This window comes from Malus domestica, chromosome 11, assembly GCF_042453785.1.
Source record: "Malus domestica chromosome 11, GDT2T_hap1".
Classification (NCBI taxonomy): Eukaryota; Viridiplantae; Streptophyta; class Magnoliopsida; order Rosales; family Rosaceae; genus Malus; species Malus domestica.
The window spans coordinates 39,082,532-39,097,642 of NC_091671.1; the positions used below are offsets into that span (position 1 = coordinate 39,082,532).

The 15,111-nt window shown below is 37.5% G+C and overlaps 3 protein-coding genes across 4 annotated transcripts; 1 reads left to right on the forward strand and 2 right to left on the reverse strand.

Annotated features, from left to right (window-relative positions):
* Nucleotides 1-281: 281 nt before the first annotated feature.
* LOC139189564 (uncharacterized) lies at nt 282-689 on the reverse strand. The gene has a single exon (XM_070808543.1). It carries the CDS (start codon nt 687-689, stop codon nt 282-284), a length of 408 nt encoding a protein of 135 aa, XP_070664644.1.
* A 4,245-nt stretch (nt 690-4,934) lies between these two features.
* On the reverse strand, nt 4,935-8,475 carry LOC103449030 (protein WHAT'S THIS FACTOR 1 homolog, chloroplastic-like). Of its 2 annotated transcripts, XM_070808210.1 has the most exons (4): nt 7,181-8,475; nt 6,036-6,074; nt 5,819-5,949; nt 4,935-5,575 (listed from the first exon to the last, which is right to left on the reverse strand). In XM_070808210.1, the coding sequence occupies exons 1-2, from the start codon at nt 8,361-8,363 to the stop codon at nt 6,067-6,069; spliced, it is 1,191 nt and encodes a 396-aa protein (XP_070664311.1). In that variant the 5' UTR covers nt 8,364-8,475; the 3' UTR covers nt 4,935-5,575; nt 5,819-5,949; nt 6,036-6,066. The 2 variants fall into 2 exon arrangements, with proteins under 2 accessions (XP_070664311.1, XP_070664312.1); XM_070808211.1 differs by lacking the exon at nt 6,036-6,074 and having other exon boundaries at nt 7,181-8,429.
* Nucleotides 8,476-8,967: 492 nt separating this feature from the next.
* On the forward strand, nt 8,968-13,622 carry LOC103449031 (DUF21 domain-containing protein At4g14240). Its single transcript, XM_008388299.4, has 13 exons — nt 8,968-9,377; nt 9,494-9,570; nt 9,917-10,000; nt 10,106-10,219; nt 10,521-10,604; nt 10,759-10,830; nt 11,212-11,279; nt 11,553-11,640; nt 11,777-11,850; nt 11,946-12,300; nt 12,457-12,503; nt 12,608-12,677; nt 13,148-13,622. The coding sequence occupies exons 1-13, from the start codon at nt 9,164-9,166 to the stop codon at nt 13,256-13,258; spliced, it is 1,458 nt and encodes a 485-aa protein (XP_008386521.1). The 5' UTR covers nt 8,968-9,163; the 3' UTR covers nt 13,259-13,622.
* The last annotated feature ends 1,489 nt before the right edge of the window (nt 13,623-15,111 follow it).

Consider the following 15,111-nt stretch of genomic DNA (forward strand, 5'->3'; position numbering starts at 1 on the left):
AGAAACTTCAAACAAGTTTGACTCTACATAGACATTAGCTATATCTTTTCCATTGGCTCTCAAATAATCCGTAAAAAGTTCAGATTGATTTCTTAAATGACCTCGAGTTTTGCAGAAAAACACTTAAGTTTAGCAACATTTTTAACCTTTGGTTTAAGATTGTTAGATCCTTTAGAAGTTTCAAATATCTTAGCAGAAACAGTAGTCTTATCATGAGGTTTAGGGTATTTAAAGTTCTTACCTGGATTATTTCCAACATTGTTAAACTTCCTTCCTTTCCCTCATTGCACAAAGTTCACAGTTTCGATGTCTTTGCCCCTCTCTTGTCTATGTCGAGTTTCTTCTTGAACACACTGTCCAATAAGCTCATCTACATCCCAACTCTTGACTTGTGTGTTATAGAACACCTTCAGTTGAGAAAACTTGTTTGGCAGGGCTTGGAGGATCATGAAGACTAGCTGTTTCTCACCAATGTTGACATCCATGGAGTTTAACTTTTCTGCAGCATCAGTCATCTTCATAATACGATCCCAAATTGAACCAGTGTTGTCAATCTTGTAAGTTGTCAAAAGTGACATATATTGACTGATCTTTGCTTTTTGTGACTCCTTGAACTTTTTCTTGATTGCCTTTAAATACTCTGTAGCTAATTCATGTTTTCTGATCCCTCCTCGAACTGTATCAGTCATCCCACTTTCAAGAATTGAAAGTGCAAATTTGTTTGCTCTTGTCCACTTCTCATAATCTCCCTTTTCTACTCTAGTGCTTTGTTCTGTGATCACTGGTCTTAGAGTATCAAAGGCTATATCATACTCATTGATTGTCAACAGTAATCATATCTATCTCCTCCATTTTTTGTAGTTACTCCCTCCAGTGAGAATTGGTATATTAGCTAAGTTCAAAGTCTCGAGAGACATGGCGGATGCTGCAGAAGAAATCACAAACATGAACCAGTTAGGTTCCTGATTTCCTTTTGCAGTTTAGCACATCACAACTCTCATAAATAAATCATACATGTAGACTTAACAACATATAGTTGATAAGCATACATAGAAAAATTGACTTATCAAAACTTAAGCAAATTTATGACAAGATATGCAACAACAGACAGTCAAGAGATGTCTCATGCATGATAACCATCATTCATGGTTTAACAGAAAACATAAAGGTGCATTAGAATTCTGTAGATTTCAAAATAATTGTAGATAATACATGATCGAACACCCAAGGTCTAAAATTTCTGCTGAACAGTTTCAATTAAATTGAATCCATATAGATTTTGTTATTTCAAAGTCTTATCCTTTAAGATCTAACATAAACCCTCGACTCAATATGCAGAAGAACTGTTAAGCAGGCAAGAATAAAAACATACCTTACACATATCCAATTTTATGAAACAGTGTAGCAGAATAACCATTCAAATCGATCATATCAGTTGCAATATTGATGAAATTATAACCTAGAAGCATGTTTTGTTGAATGATGTTCATAATCGAAAAGCCCCAATTGGAAAGAAAACCCGTTCCCATGGATTTGCAAAAAATCCAAGGGTAACATCCCTTTAAATCCCAACGGTTATATTTTTTTAATCATGTTTTGTCTTTATTCGTAAAACATTTATACTAGAACCTGTGTTCGATTCCCCAAAGTGGCAATGAAAATATATTTTTCTCAAACATTATTTATGTTTTTGGAACCTACTGGTTTTAATCACAGAACTTATAATTTATGAACCTAAAGCTATGATACCACATGTTAGCATAAACACAACACCAAGATCATGCAAAGCAAGTTACCGTGGTCAAAACATATGACCATAAACCATAAAGCAATGCACAGAGAGAAAACATACCTGCAAAAGAACTCTAAGATGTTGCCGTATCTGATTTTTGCAGCAAAGTCGTGGCGCACCTTCTCCTCTCTTCAGTGAACGAGACTCTCAACTAATAATAGGTCTTAGTCTTAAATTGAGTACACACTGTGAGAGCAGAGGCCACCATATATATACTATATAATCCAAGCCAAATTCTACAAGGATTTCCCTATTAAGATCCTTATAGAAAACTAATTCCTTCTAAATAGTACTTCAGCATAATATGGATTCACAAATCCATTCTCAACAAGGCTTCCTACTAAATCTCTAATCCTATAACCAAGTTTACAGGTTCATACTCATGCTCATATTCTTATATCCTAATCACACCGATAATATCAAAATTTAACCACCTATTATTAGGTGTTGAGTTTTATCATAAAAGATCTATGTGTATTCGGAGTGAAACTATACACATATATATTGTATTTTATTTTCTCAGTTTTCCACGTGGAACTTATATTCAACAAGAACGAGTTGATTGATACCCACCAGTACAACCAGTTTGTATATATAGTCAATTATTCTTTCTGGAAAATAAAGTTAAATTTCGAATAAACTCTCTTCAACTAAGTCATTTTTCAGCTTTAAATAAGGCCTTTTTGTTGAAAAAGTTTTGGGATATTTTGGTTACCTCATCTATGGCTTCACGTTTCTTTCAAGGTCGGGTTTTTAATTGTCTTGGACAACCGTGTTCTACATACAAGAGTTCCTTTATTTGGCCTGGTTTACGCCCTTTTCTGATTTTATTGTGGATGGTTGTGGATTCCCCCACCTACTTTACATTCATGGCTAGCGCCCATTTGGGATGATATTTCTTCTATTGGGCTTCCTTCAAAGTATGGGATTGATGACAAAATAGTTTGGTTGTCTGCTTCAAATGGTGACCTTTCCTTCTCTTTGGCTTATGATTTTAAGCGTAATAAACAACCAGTGGTTCAATGGGATCGATGGGTTTGGCAATCTTGCTTTCGCCCTCGTAATTTGGTTACATTGTGGAAGTATTTACATGGTAAGATGTTAACTGATGATCTCTTGTAGCAAAGAGGCTTTGCTATAACATCTATGTGCTCTCTTTGTTATGAAGGTAGGGAGACTGCTTCACATATTTTCTTTGAGTGCTCTTTTGCACGTAAAATTTGGTCTACTGTTTTGGAATTATTCAGAGTTCAATATTTATTTCAAGATATTTTTAGTTTTTCCATTATCCTTTACAACAAGGTTTTGGTACCCAAGTGCAACTGCTTTGGTGGGGTATGATTGGAGTTGGTTTTTATTCTATTTGGCATGCTCGCAACGCTGTTCATTTTCATGAGGAGGTTGTTTCCATTAATTATGTTGTAAGGTCCATTAAATGTCAACTCCTTGAAATTGATTCTCTCAATTCCGGCTGTATGAAGAATTCTGTGGAAGAGATTTGCATTCTTCATTCTATTGGTGTTCGTGGATGTCTTGCTAAGGCTCCAAAAATTATTGAGGTGTTGTGGCACCCGCCTTCTCAGTCTTGGATCAAAGTGAATACTGATGGTGCTGCAAGAGGTTCCCCTAGTGTGGCTGCATTTGGTGGTATCTTTCGGGATTTTACGAGTAATTCTCTTGGTTGTTTTGCGGGTTCAATAGGCTTGGCATCTTCTTTGGATGCCGAACTACGAGCTGTTATTCATGTTGTATCTTTTGCTGAAAGAGGTTTTGAATTGTTGTTATGAATTCTTTAATGGTCTGGGTTTGGCCTTATGTCTCCCCTGACATACTGGATTTTTCTTGTTTATCAATAAATTCTCCTCAAAGTCTCTTCCCATGATAGCAATGTTGGAGTGGGATAGACTTTACGGCCAAATTAAAAATTAAAAAAAAAGTCACCATCCTTTAGATTGGAACATTTTATTATTGGGGGTGTTATCAGCATATATACAATCTCCATTTTCTGTTCTTGTCGCATTTGCAGACACTTGGAAACTTTTCATTCATAGAGCCTAAGATACATCATATATTATCTTAGATTCTACAACTGTATGAGCAAGAAGATAACCCTAATTTATACGTCAGAACAAGAGAATCCCAGTGGTTGGGGTAAATTTTAAACCTGTATTTCGCATAGCTGGTTTCTGGATTCGATTCCTAACGCTGGTGAACCACACAATGGTATTCATGAGAAGGTGAAATGTGTCTGTGAGTTTTTCCGGCCTCCACAAGGGTCAACTAACGTGGCTTTGCCACTAATTGATCCTTTAAAAATATAAAAATAAAATTTATACCTCATTTCTTGTTTGATTTAAGAACTCTTGGATTCATGACCATGTTACTTTATCTTGAGATAAATGAATCTCTCTTGCAACAAAAATAAAAATAAAGTAACAAAGAATCATATTCATATCTTATGCAACGTATAAACGTGTGGTGAATAAGGTGGATCTAATATCATGTTAATTAGATCAGGTCATTAGAGTAAACGAAAAATTGTTTGATAGTATGAAAAGACTCGAGATCGCATCAGCTTGTACGTGAGAAGCTTTACTTTTCTGATGTGGGATTCATTTCACAACATGAAAACCGTTGCATCACTTCCCGTACAAAAACTAAAGCGGATGTTTATTTTTATTTTTATTTTTTTAAAGTAAAAAAATAAAAAAAGAAGAGGACCTGAAGAAGACTAGTTGAAAATTGCACTCTACTCGTGATCACAATCAAGTAGATTCACAACTTACAATGCATTGAAATCCTATACCTCCCGTTTTTTTCCTTTAGGGAGCGTGTCCGCACTTTTCCGCTCAGTCACTTGTTGTGGTTAAACAGCTAGGGGTGCTCGTCTGCTCACAAAAACGTAGCCAACCCGCATCTAAATGTAAAGCTTTACTTCTCCAACGTGAGATTCATATTCTCAACGGTAAAATTGTTGCATCACATCCGACATGAAAACTAAATCAATTAGGGGTGCTCGTCGGTTCAAAAAATCTAGCCAATCCACATCTGACCGATCCAAGATAGATCGGATTGTGGATTTTCAATCCAAACCAATCCAATCCATTTCATATAATTGGATTGGTTTGGATTGGCCGTCGAGTTTTAATAGTGGAAAATATATATTCATCAAATGTGATACAACTTTAGTAAAGTCTAATTCAATCGCAAGTTTTATGAATTGGAATGAAAACATAATGAGCAGTTAAATAAACAACACCCAACCTCATGTAACACCAAATATAAACAAGGAGTGTAAATAAAAATTTTCGTACGCTGTTAAGTAATTACGCTTTATTCTTCATATCTTTATCCTGACCGGGGTTCCGCACGTGTAGGTAACGGTGCAAGTTTCTCCGATAACCACAGAGTACACATGAGCAGGCCTAACGAGGAAGTTAGGCAGGTGAGCCAGCAGCTCACACACACATTGATTATCCAGCTGGGTTAACCACCTACAACAATTATCTTCTGCAGGTATGGAATCATGCACATGATGCCTGTGCCTATGATGGACATGTCTATGCCCGTGATCATGTCCGTGTCCATGGCCATGTTGCTCTTCCTGTCCATCATCATTGGGAGGAGAAGGGGGAGGAGGAGAGGGGGGTGTTGGCAGGGGCATCGGAGTAAAGGGGAGTATCGAGCAAGCATAGTTAGCAAGGGCAAACTGTGATCTACAGAGAGGGCGGACAGGTGGGAATAGAGGCTGCGCCTCCATCTTCGGCAGGTAGAGTAGGGAAGCTGCAAACAAGGTTAAAGTAAGAATCTTGACTCTCTCCATGACCATTTCAGCTATCTTCTTCTTCTGCTATCACATGTGATGTGAAAGAGAAGAAATATGGATGGTTTTTAGGTGTTTTCGGCTAATCCGTCTATTTATACACTGTTGTGGTTTCATAAGGTTCTTGTTTTCTTAGTTGTTAGGCTCTCTTTGTGGGTAATAATTATAACAATTATACTAATTAAAAAAGTAATGGAGATTACCAAGGGAATGAGCTTCAGGTTCTGAATGGTTTACTGATTCCCATTCATTTGGTGTGAAGACTCTGTTTGTGTTAGGTGAAGTGCAAACTCTCCCAAATGGTGTTTCCACAACCGACCTTGCTCCTACCAAACTGCAAGAACAGAAATTACATTATTCGAAAATTGTTAAACATATATCTTTTCGTTGTAATTCAATCTGACGTGTCATTGCTCCGACCTTTCTACCACTGCCAAGACAATCTGACGTGTCATTGCCCTGTAAATTTAGCAGACATCAGTAATATAAACACTACCATCCTGTTCGATCACAACATAAAAAAAAGGTCGTACCCAGTGCACAAGGCTCCCGCTTAACGCAGGGTCTGGGAGAGGTGAATGTCGGCTAGCCTTACCCCCATTTATGGAGAGGCTGTTCGATCACAACATAGAGATTGTGAAATATGTAAGAATCCGATACAAGGCCATCATCCCCCAGTTTGCAGAATCATTTCAAAGAAATGAAACGGTTACAGCTAAAAGCTCAAATCGACCCTCCAGTTCATTACGGAAGGCCATCCAAAAGCAATGCAGCATAGGAAAGCTCAAAAGTACATCAATTCAACTACGATTGGTAAACGGAGTAGCATTCATTTGAAAGGGGGTATAAACTAACTAATGCTCTGAACAGAAGCAAATTCATCATAACCATTTTCAGTGGATATTCCCTTTAAAAGTTACTTGTCAGAATGTGTTCATTGTCTAAGAAATCAATCACCAGCATTAATACACCGATACTATAGTTGCACTTTGACTGCACAATAATAAGATCACTATTTGCTAAAATTGTGTCATAGTGCGAATATGATAAGTGTTGGGACGGAGCTGAATGTGAGAAACACATTGAGCATGAGTCCAACTGTCCATGAAGGTCACATAATTATCACCATTGTTTTTATGTTATATCAATCATGCACTTTACGAGCAAGCATCACAAATTGTCATAGTGACAGTGACATAGGCAAACTTAAAAAATGGGGATGCTAAAAAGATGAATATTTTCACCGTTAACTATCACCGTTTTATAATTTATCAATTACACAAATCACCAACAAGCATCACAATGGTCTTAGGATTCCATATATAATTTCAATTTCACGAATTGTTGTAAAGTCCAATAAAAAGAAACACGAATACAATATGGAACCAAAAAAACTAGTTACATCCTCCATTAAAGATATTCAGGTACACCAAGAATCACTACAAAATTTGAGATGAATGTGGTGGATTACAAATTCAATAATCCCACACAACCAAGATCATCCGATACTTTCAACACTATTTGCAGCTCAACATCAATACATGTTATTGATTAAGAATCATTACCTGTCATCATCTCCTTGTCCTTCTCAACCTCTTCCCTTTGCAACCGCAACTGCTCTCGTCTCCCCCTCCATCCCTCCTCCAATAGCTCTGCAAACTTGTCCTTTATCTCTAGCAATGGATCCCGGTCAATCAACTGATCATCCTTGTACGCTTCCCTCAGCACCGCCGTCTTAATCCCTCCCTTCAACGACAGATAGAATATCCCCGCGTGCCTTGTGAAGGCATTCGAGAATGCATTCGAAAATCTATACTCGTCACTAAATTTCCCCAATATCGGCACAGGAATCCTCTTAAATAAAGACAACGACAACAACTCATGAAAAACTCCAACCGTCCTCTTCTCCATTTCCTGCGAAGCTTGATCCAATTTCGATACATCCTCATACGGAGAAATGTAATCCATTTCCACCCAATCCCTAACCCACTCCCTCATTTCCTTCTTCAAGAAAAATCCTGATGGCAGCCTATAGTTAAAATTAGGCCGAACCCGAATCCCTGTCAAATTCGACTCCTCTTCTGCCCTCCTCTCAATCACTGATTTCGCAAACTCGGGGTTCCACGAAACCAATTCCAGATAACAATTCTCCTCTCCGGGGCACCCAAGTATCCGAAAATACTGCGGATACTTGGGCACCAAGCTAACCAAGAAATCGTTCGGAAACCCGAATTCCCTCTTCACATGAACCAATTTATCAACACTAACAACCCTATCCCTACACATCATCAGCAATTTACACAATTTAGACACAATCAACGGCTCATTTTCCTTAAAAATCCTCTCCTCCTCCTCGAGAAACATCCTTAACCTATCGCTAAATCGAAGAAACTGAACCGGTTCCGATTTGGGTTTAATCCTATCATAGTAAACATCAAACAAACCTGGGTTTCTCCTAAGAAAGGTCTTGACTTTGATGTTGAGCCGCAGCCTCTCTCGCCGATTTTCGAGGTACCGGAGCGGGATGACCCGACCCGGTTCGTTGTGGACCTCCTTGACGACGCGGGCGCAGAGCTTGTAGGGCTTGTCGTTTTCGATTGCCTGGTCCAGCTTCTGGTCCTTGCGCCATACGACTTTGAGGCTCGAGATTGATTGGGATTGGAGGTGGGTTGCTGGGTGGGTGCTGGGTGTGAGAGTGGGTTTGCGGGTGTGCAGATAGGAAGAGATTGACCGCGTTTTGGAAAGCATAGCTGCAATCGGACACCCAGCTGACTCAGTCACTCGACACAGTGAGAGAGAGAGGGGGACAAATCACAAGGAAAGAGAAGAGTGCGGGTCATTTTTGTCCGCGTGTCAAAAATGTAATAATGCAAACTTAGCAGGGGTATAAATAGGAGCCACGCTGTGCTTACTTATAAAATTTCGATGATATCCAAAATTTCGTTAGTTCAAAAATATGAAAATTTTGATGAAAATATCGGATATTATCGATATCGATAAAAATTGAATAAAAATCACGGAAATTGTAAGAAAAATATAGAAATTTTTATTGAAACTTTGCAGGATATTTATTTAGTCAATTATCTATTAGTTTATCACAAAAAATTGGAAGGAAATGCATTGTATGATGGATTTAACTAATTTAACTGATTTAAATTGATTATATAGCGAGCTGTCAAATATTGTGAATGTAGAAAATATGTAGTAATTAATTAAAGAAGTTTAAACGCACAATCATCATTTATATATAATGAATTAGTATAATATTTTACACTTTATATATTGCATGATAAGATGAGTAACTTAGCATCGCATAAAATTCCTATCACAATCTAAAATATTAATGATATCGAAAATATAGTGTAACGATACGAAAATTTCGATAAAAATATCGGATAATATCGTTATTTTATGAGGACCAGTCGCGCTTGTAGCAGCAAGTCAAAGACCGATAGTCCGATTCGATTCGGACTCTCTGACTCCCTCCCGATGCCGCTTCCGCCGATCGCCCTAGCATCCTAATCTAGCCGCCGAATACGACGGCGAAAATGATGTCGTGGAACGGCGCCAGGGACCTGGTGACCACGTTGGACGACATCCCGTTCGGGACGGGGTCGTGGTATCTCTACGCCGGCGTCTCGTGCCTGCTCGTCCTATTCGCCGGGATCATGTCTGGCCTCACCTTGGGATTGATGTCGCTCAACCTCGTCGACCTCGAAATCCTCCAGCGCAGCGGTAGCTCCACCGAGAAGAAGCAAGCCGGTCGGTTTTTTGGAAAATTTAGATTGGATTAACGAATTGGTGTTTAATTATACTTAATTAAGCTTAATTATGTGATTAGTTTTGGTGGTTTGATGTTGATCCGTCATTGTACGCAGCTAAGATACTGCCCGTTGTGCAAAAGCAGCACCAGCTTTTGGTCACTCTGCTTCTCTGCAATGCTTGTGCCATGGAGGTACTTTTAATAGTTTACTTTAATGATAATTTATGCGTTTTGGGTTTACCAACGAACATTGATTTCCGTTAAGATTAAATTTTGAGATTTGTGTAATAGATAAACATTGATTTCCGTTAAGTTTAAATTTCGAAATTTGTGTAATAGATAAAACATTGATTTCTGTTAAGTTTAAATTTCGAGATTTGTGTAATAAATAAAACATTGATTTCCGTAAGTTTAAATTTCGAGATTTGTGTAATAAATAAAACATTGATTTCTGTTAGATAAATTTAAATTTCGAGATTTGTATGATTAGTAGGTTAAGTCCCACTAATTTAACCGCAATTGAATTTTGCTTGTGCAGGCGCTTCCTTTATACCTTGATAAAATCTTTAACCCAGTTGTTGCTGTTGTGCTGTCTGTAACTTTTGTTCTGTTATTCGGAGAGGTACGGGCCTTTCCGGGTTGTTATTAATTATTGGACTGCAGATGGATAGAGTGTTTAGTGTTATATGGGAGTGTGACAGACTTGTGCCTTTTCATGTTGGACTAGGTTATTCCACAATCTATATGCTCAAAATATGGACTTTCAGTTGGTGCCAATTTCATTTGGCTTGTTCGCATTCTTATGGTCATCTGTTATCCGATTGCATACCCAATTGCAAAGGTATGTAATTATAGTTTGTACTGGATCGAATTTCATTTTGTTTTCAAGTTATTAACTTTGATAGTCATCTGCTTAATTAAATTGCTTTTTGTGGTTATGAGACACAGTTAAGATATCACATCAACACTGAGAAGAGTTCTTATTAGGCAATGATGTTTTAATACCATACTCGTTATAATTTTCATATTTGGATCACAAAGTATGTTTCCTGTTTTAGTAAAACATAGTATGGACGGAAGTTCAATATGTTTCAGATTCGGATATTGATATTATAGCTTTTATGTGTGACCCATTGTTTCAGGTTCTTGATAAGGTACTTGGACATAGTGATGATTTGTTTAGGCGGGCTCAGTTGAAGGCCCTCGTCTCTATTCATGGCCAAGAGGTAAGCTGTTTAGGTTGTAAGTGTGTATGACATCGCTTGCATTTGTCCACAGTTTGTTCCTGGCTACTAGCTGCTGAAGTTCCACAACAGTTACAGTTTTCCGGATTCAAATTGTTTTCTGTTTTTCTTGACTTGTTATTTCTATCCATTTTAGGCTGGTAAGGGAGGTGAACTCACGCATGATGAGACAACGATCATCAGCGGAGCCCTGGATTTAACTGAAAAGGTACCCAATGTCTTCAGATTTATTTAAGCTTTGATTTGTTGGAAAATTTATGAGACGTTACAGAGCAATTTGAGGGGAGATAATTTGACTGTATAAGGCATGTCCAATCTTTTATAGTGTTATTTCCTGTACATGTTCCTCAGTTCTCTATTATTTACCAATTTTCTTGCCTTCTATGTGCATTTTTTATCTTCTTGCTGTATTTCTGATACTTGTTCCCAAACTATTTTGATGCTTCCTGGGTGTTTTATTTTTAGTTACAATTTTCAGGCTTCTGCATGCCTTTTAAGTATTGAGATAACACCAAAAACCACGTCTGCGTGTTGCATTTTCTCCAATCTGCAAAGGATTCATAATACTAAAGTTTCTTTTGTTGTCCAGACCGCAGAGGAAGCTATGACACCTATTGAATCAACATTTTCCTTGGATGTTAATTCAAACTTAGACTGGTGTGTTTGCCTTCGGACTCTTCTACATATTCTTTATATTCTTTATTTGGTGCATTTTTTTGTGACATTGAAATTGCAGTGACATCTCTTGATTGTACTTTTTTCTTCTTCTTGTATTTCTGCTATTTTGGGCTGAATAGAGTAGAAACTAGGTATTGAGAAGGAATTGTGGGGATCATCTGGTGGTAATAGAGATGGGTCTTGGTCTTCTTTGTGTTTTCTGTTGTAGAGGGAAAGATTCATTTTTAAACTGATGTCTGTCTCCTAATGCAGGGAAGCAATTGGGAAAATTCTTGCACGAGGTCATAGTCGAGTCCCTGTCTATTATGAAAATCCAAAAAACATTATCGGCCTTCTTCTGGTGAGTGTGAAAACTTTTGCCTGTTGATTCCTACCATTGATAACAGCTAATTATAGAATTGGTATGTCACAGCTGATTGTAGGACTCGCAAGTAATTTTTAGACTTATTTATTTATTTATTCTGTAATGGACTTAGGTGAAAAGTCTTCTCACTGTACGAGCAGAAGCAGAGATTCCAGTCAGTGCCATTTCAATTCGAAGAATGCCTAGGTTTGTCATTTTCTTTCTCCATATTATCTTTTATGCATATATCGACGTCTGTTGTATGTGGGAAAACTTTAAATACATATGCATGGATATCCCAGGGTTCCTGCAGATATGCCGCTGTATGATATACTTAATGAGTTTCAAAAAGGAAGCAGTCACCTGGCAGCTGTAGTGAAGAGCAAAGGAAAGAGCAACCTTCTGGCAATTCCTGACATAGAGAATTTCGAGGATAAACTGGCAAAGTTAAAATCTCAACTAGCTGCCTCCTTGCCAACCAAGCAAGATGAAAAATCAGGGAGTGTTTCTCTTGACATAGATAAAGCTCCAAGGTCTCTGATAAACAACCCAACCGTTCAGCCAAATGCTACAATTCCAAATTCATCAGAGGACATTGAAGCCGGGGAGGTCATAGGAATCATCACCCTGGAGGATGTTTTTGAAGAACTGCTGCAAGTATGCTCTGCTTCTATCCAATCTCCTACCTTAATTTAATCTGTCAGTGGCTCAGTCAGTGTGATATTATGTGTTCCGCTACAAGTATTCCCATTCTATTTCTTTTCATGTGCCCACTGTTTTATGACGATTGTCCTGATCCCCTTTTCAACGCAGGAGGAAATTGTAGATGAGACAGATGTATATATCGATGTACATAGGAGGTATGATGGGATCTAAACTCTCTATCGCTCTCTCTCTCTCTCTCTCTCTCTCTCTCTCTCATGGTCAAGTTCCTTGATTAAATTGGAATGTGTGATTTGTATAGGATACGTGTGGCTGCTGCAGCAGCTGCTTCATCCATGGCAAGAGCTCCATCAACTCGGAAGTTGCTTGCAGTAAGTTAACATCATTTACTTGTCAGTCTTTTGCTAAGTCATTTGAACATGAAGTCATAAACCAATATATCTGAAAAAGCACAAGTTTTCCAGTAACCGAAGCTTTCACCAAATCTGTGATTTTCAAACTTGTATCTCGCTGCAGGTCAACAGAATTTATCTGAAAGTATCCTCAAAAGTCCTTGTTCTCTTGATGTGCATTCCTCATGCTTTAAAATATGTTTGTGACTCGGAAGGAGTAATTCACACAAAAGTTTTGAAGAGTATAGTAACTATATACAGCTGAGTGATATAAGAAGGAAATCGTAGAGTAACTGTATACCCAGTAGCCAAAAGCAGCTGAAATATCAAACTTTTGTGCTTCTTTCCCGAATGCATATTTTGGATTGAATAACAAGCTGTGTGTCATTTGTATGTCTGTTCTGAAGATAGAAGTTGTTTTGTCTAATTATATACTTGTTATCCTTCAGGGAGCTCTAAGCAAGCACGGGCAAACCCCAAGGAAGTCTGCCGAAGATGATGGGCATTCGACGAGGTTTTCAGGGTCTCCACGAGAGCCTCTTCTAGGCAGTAGGAGATGACAGACTTCAAAGTAGCTCCGGACTTCCGGTTGGAAAAATTGGGTACGAAGTTGCGATCAGCCGCGTGCGGATATTACAGTTTTATCCAGAAGCTAGGGTTTGTAGATTATAGTGCGTGCATGTAATTTCTGTCCAAGTTTTGGGAGTCTGTCCATTTCTAGGGCTAGAAAACTAGATGTGTCCTACTACTACATCAAACCTATTTGGGTTCCAAAAAATCATGAGGATTTAGATTGAATAACGACGGCCGGAAATTGAGAGGGCTGTGTGAGAGATAAAAATAAGCATGTAGATAGCGTAACCCTAAATATTCTATGTTCATTTTCCCCACAAACTCTCAAGAGTTGTCTTTTACGTTTGATTATTTGGAGGCTCTTGCATTTTATTGAAGGGGAAAAAAAATTAAGATATTATGTACTACAAAAAGGGAGTTGAACTTGGATACAACGCGCGTGTGCATTGTTATGTCAGCTGACATTTTTTTCAGGTCGGGGCATACGACCACATAGCGTGTAGGACTGCTCAACATTTGTAACCGCATCGACTTTTGACATATTGTTCATATTATCGATATTGTTCACTTCAAATACTGTTCGTTGAAATTGTGTCAATATGCTTGTCGGTGAAGTCCAAGTGGAAAGTAACTGATGATGTGGCACAGAGGCGGCGTTGAGGGTCCTTAAATTTGAGGGGCCCCCAAAAAAATTTGGTATCTTATATTTATATGTAATAATGTTATATATTAAAAATATACTTTTATTAGCACTTTGAAATCTTATAGTGTACTTTTTGTAAGTGTAAATTTTTTTCTTTCTAAATATACAAATTTGGAGTGCACAATGAGATAATATGAGTGCCAATAACAACACCTTAAAAAAAAAAGATTTTTATTTCAATTTTATTATATAATAATATTATATATTCAAGTGAAACTTTAAAGTTAGAGTTTTTGAAGCTTTTTTTTTTTCTTTATTTAGTTGCTTAAGATTGAAATGTTTTTTATTATTTAGTGAAGGCTATATTTATAACTCTTTTTACTTACCTAATGACATTTGTAAATTTACAATTAATGAGTCCTAAAGGTTGTTTTGATTTAAGTTATTATTTTCTAGTTCCAATATATTGTCTTACTTTTTTAAAATAAAAACAATCTTAAAAATGAGCCATTTTATAAATTCCGCACTGGGTCCCCGAAATCTCATAAGCGGTTCTGATGTGGCATTATCTTGTTGGTTAGTTAGGATATACGACCCAAGTCTTTGTCATTTTTCAAAACTTACCCACACCTCCAAACTACCACCATGACATCTAAACTAATAATGCGGTTACATTTACGTAAATATATACACATAACATCATATCATTAATTTAAGACGCCGCGATAGTGAACTGTGTACGTAACTCTCTTTCTCTCCCTCCATTTTCAGACGTTGATTTCTCACCAATTGGGGGCCAGATCCCAGGTTGCCAAACAAGTTGGCGAGTAAACTGGAAAAGCAGTGGGAAACTTCCCAAGTTCCACGTCAGCTAACCGTTCCCGGGCCCATGACGAGGAGTAAAAACTCGTGTACCAAGATTACCCCTGTCTACGATAGCGGCCCAACTGTAAAAAAAAAAAAAAACAAAAAAGAGAACTTTAACATAAAACTCTCGATACTGTTTATTTTAAATTAAAAAATCAATCATGATACTATTCATTTTATCATTTATTTTGTATTTATTGTTAAAACTCAAGATTTTCAAGCTTTTTCATTAGATTTCTTTAAAAAAAAATCTCAAATTGACGAAATCACCCTCGCACACTAGCTCAATTAACGAGTGTACCCGTTTCCTTAGCTGCATGGGTCAAGTCA

Bases quoted from the DNA above. Each gene is read 5' to 3' on its own strand.
- LOC139189564 (XM_070808543.1), bottom strand. From the start codon at position 689: ATGACTGATACAGTTCGAGGAGGGATCAGAAAACATGAATTAGCTACA.
- LOC103449030 (XM_070808210.1), bottom strand. From the start codon at position 8,363: ATGCTTTCCAAAACGCGGTCAATCTCTTCCTATCTGCACACCCGCAAA.
- LOC103449031 (XM_008388299.4), top strand. From the start codon at position 9,164: ATGATGTCGTGGAACGGCGCCAGGGACCTGGTGACCACGTTGGACGAC. The intron at 9,571-9,916 runs GTACTTTTAATA...TTGCTTGTGCAG, and splicing joins GCAATGCTTGTGCCATGGAG to GCGCTTCCTTTATACCTTGA. The intron at 10,220-10,520 runs GTATGTAATTAT...CCATTGTTTCAG, and splicing joins TTGCATACCCAATTGCAAAG to GTTCTTGATAAGGTACTTGG.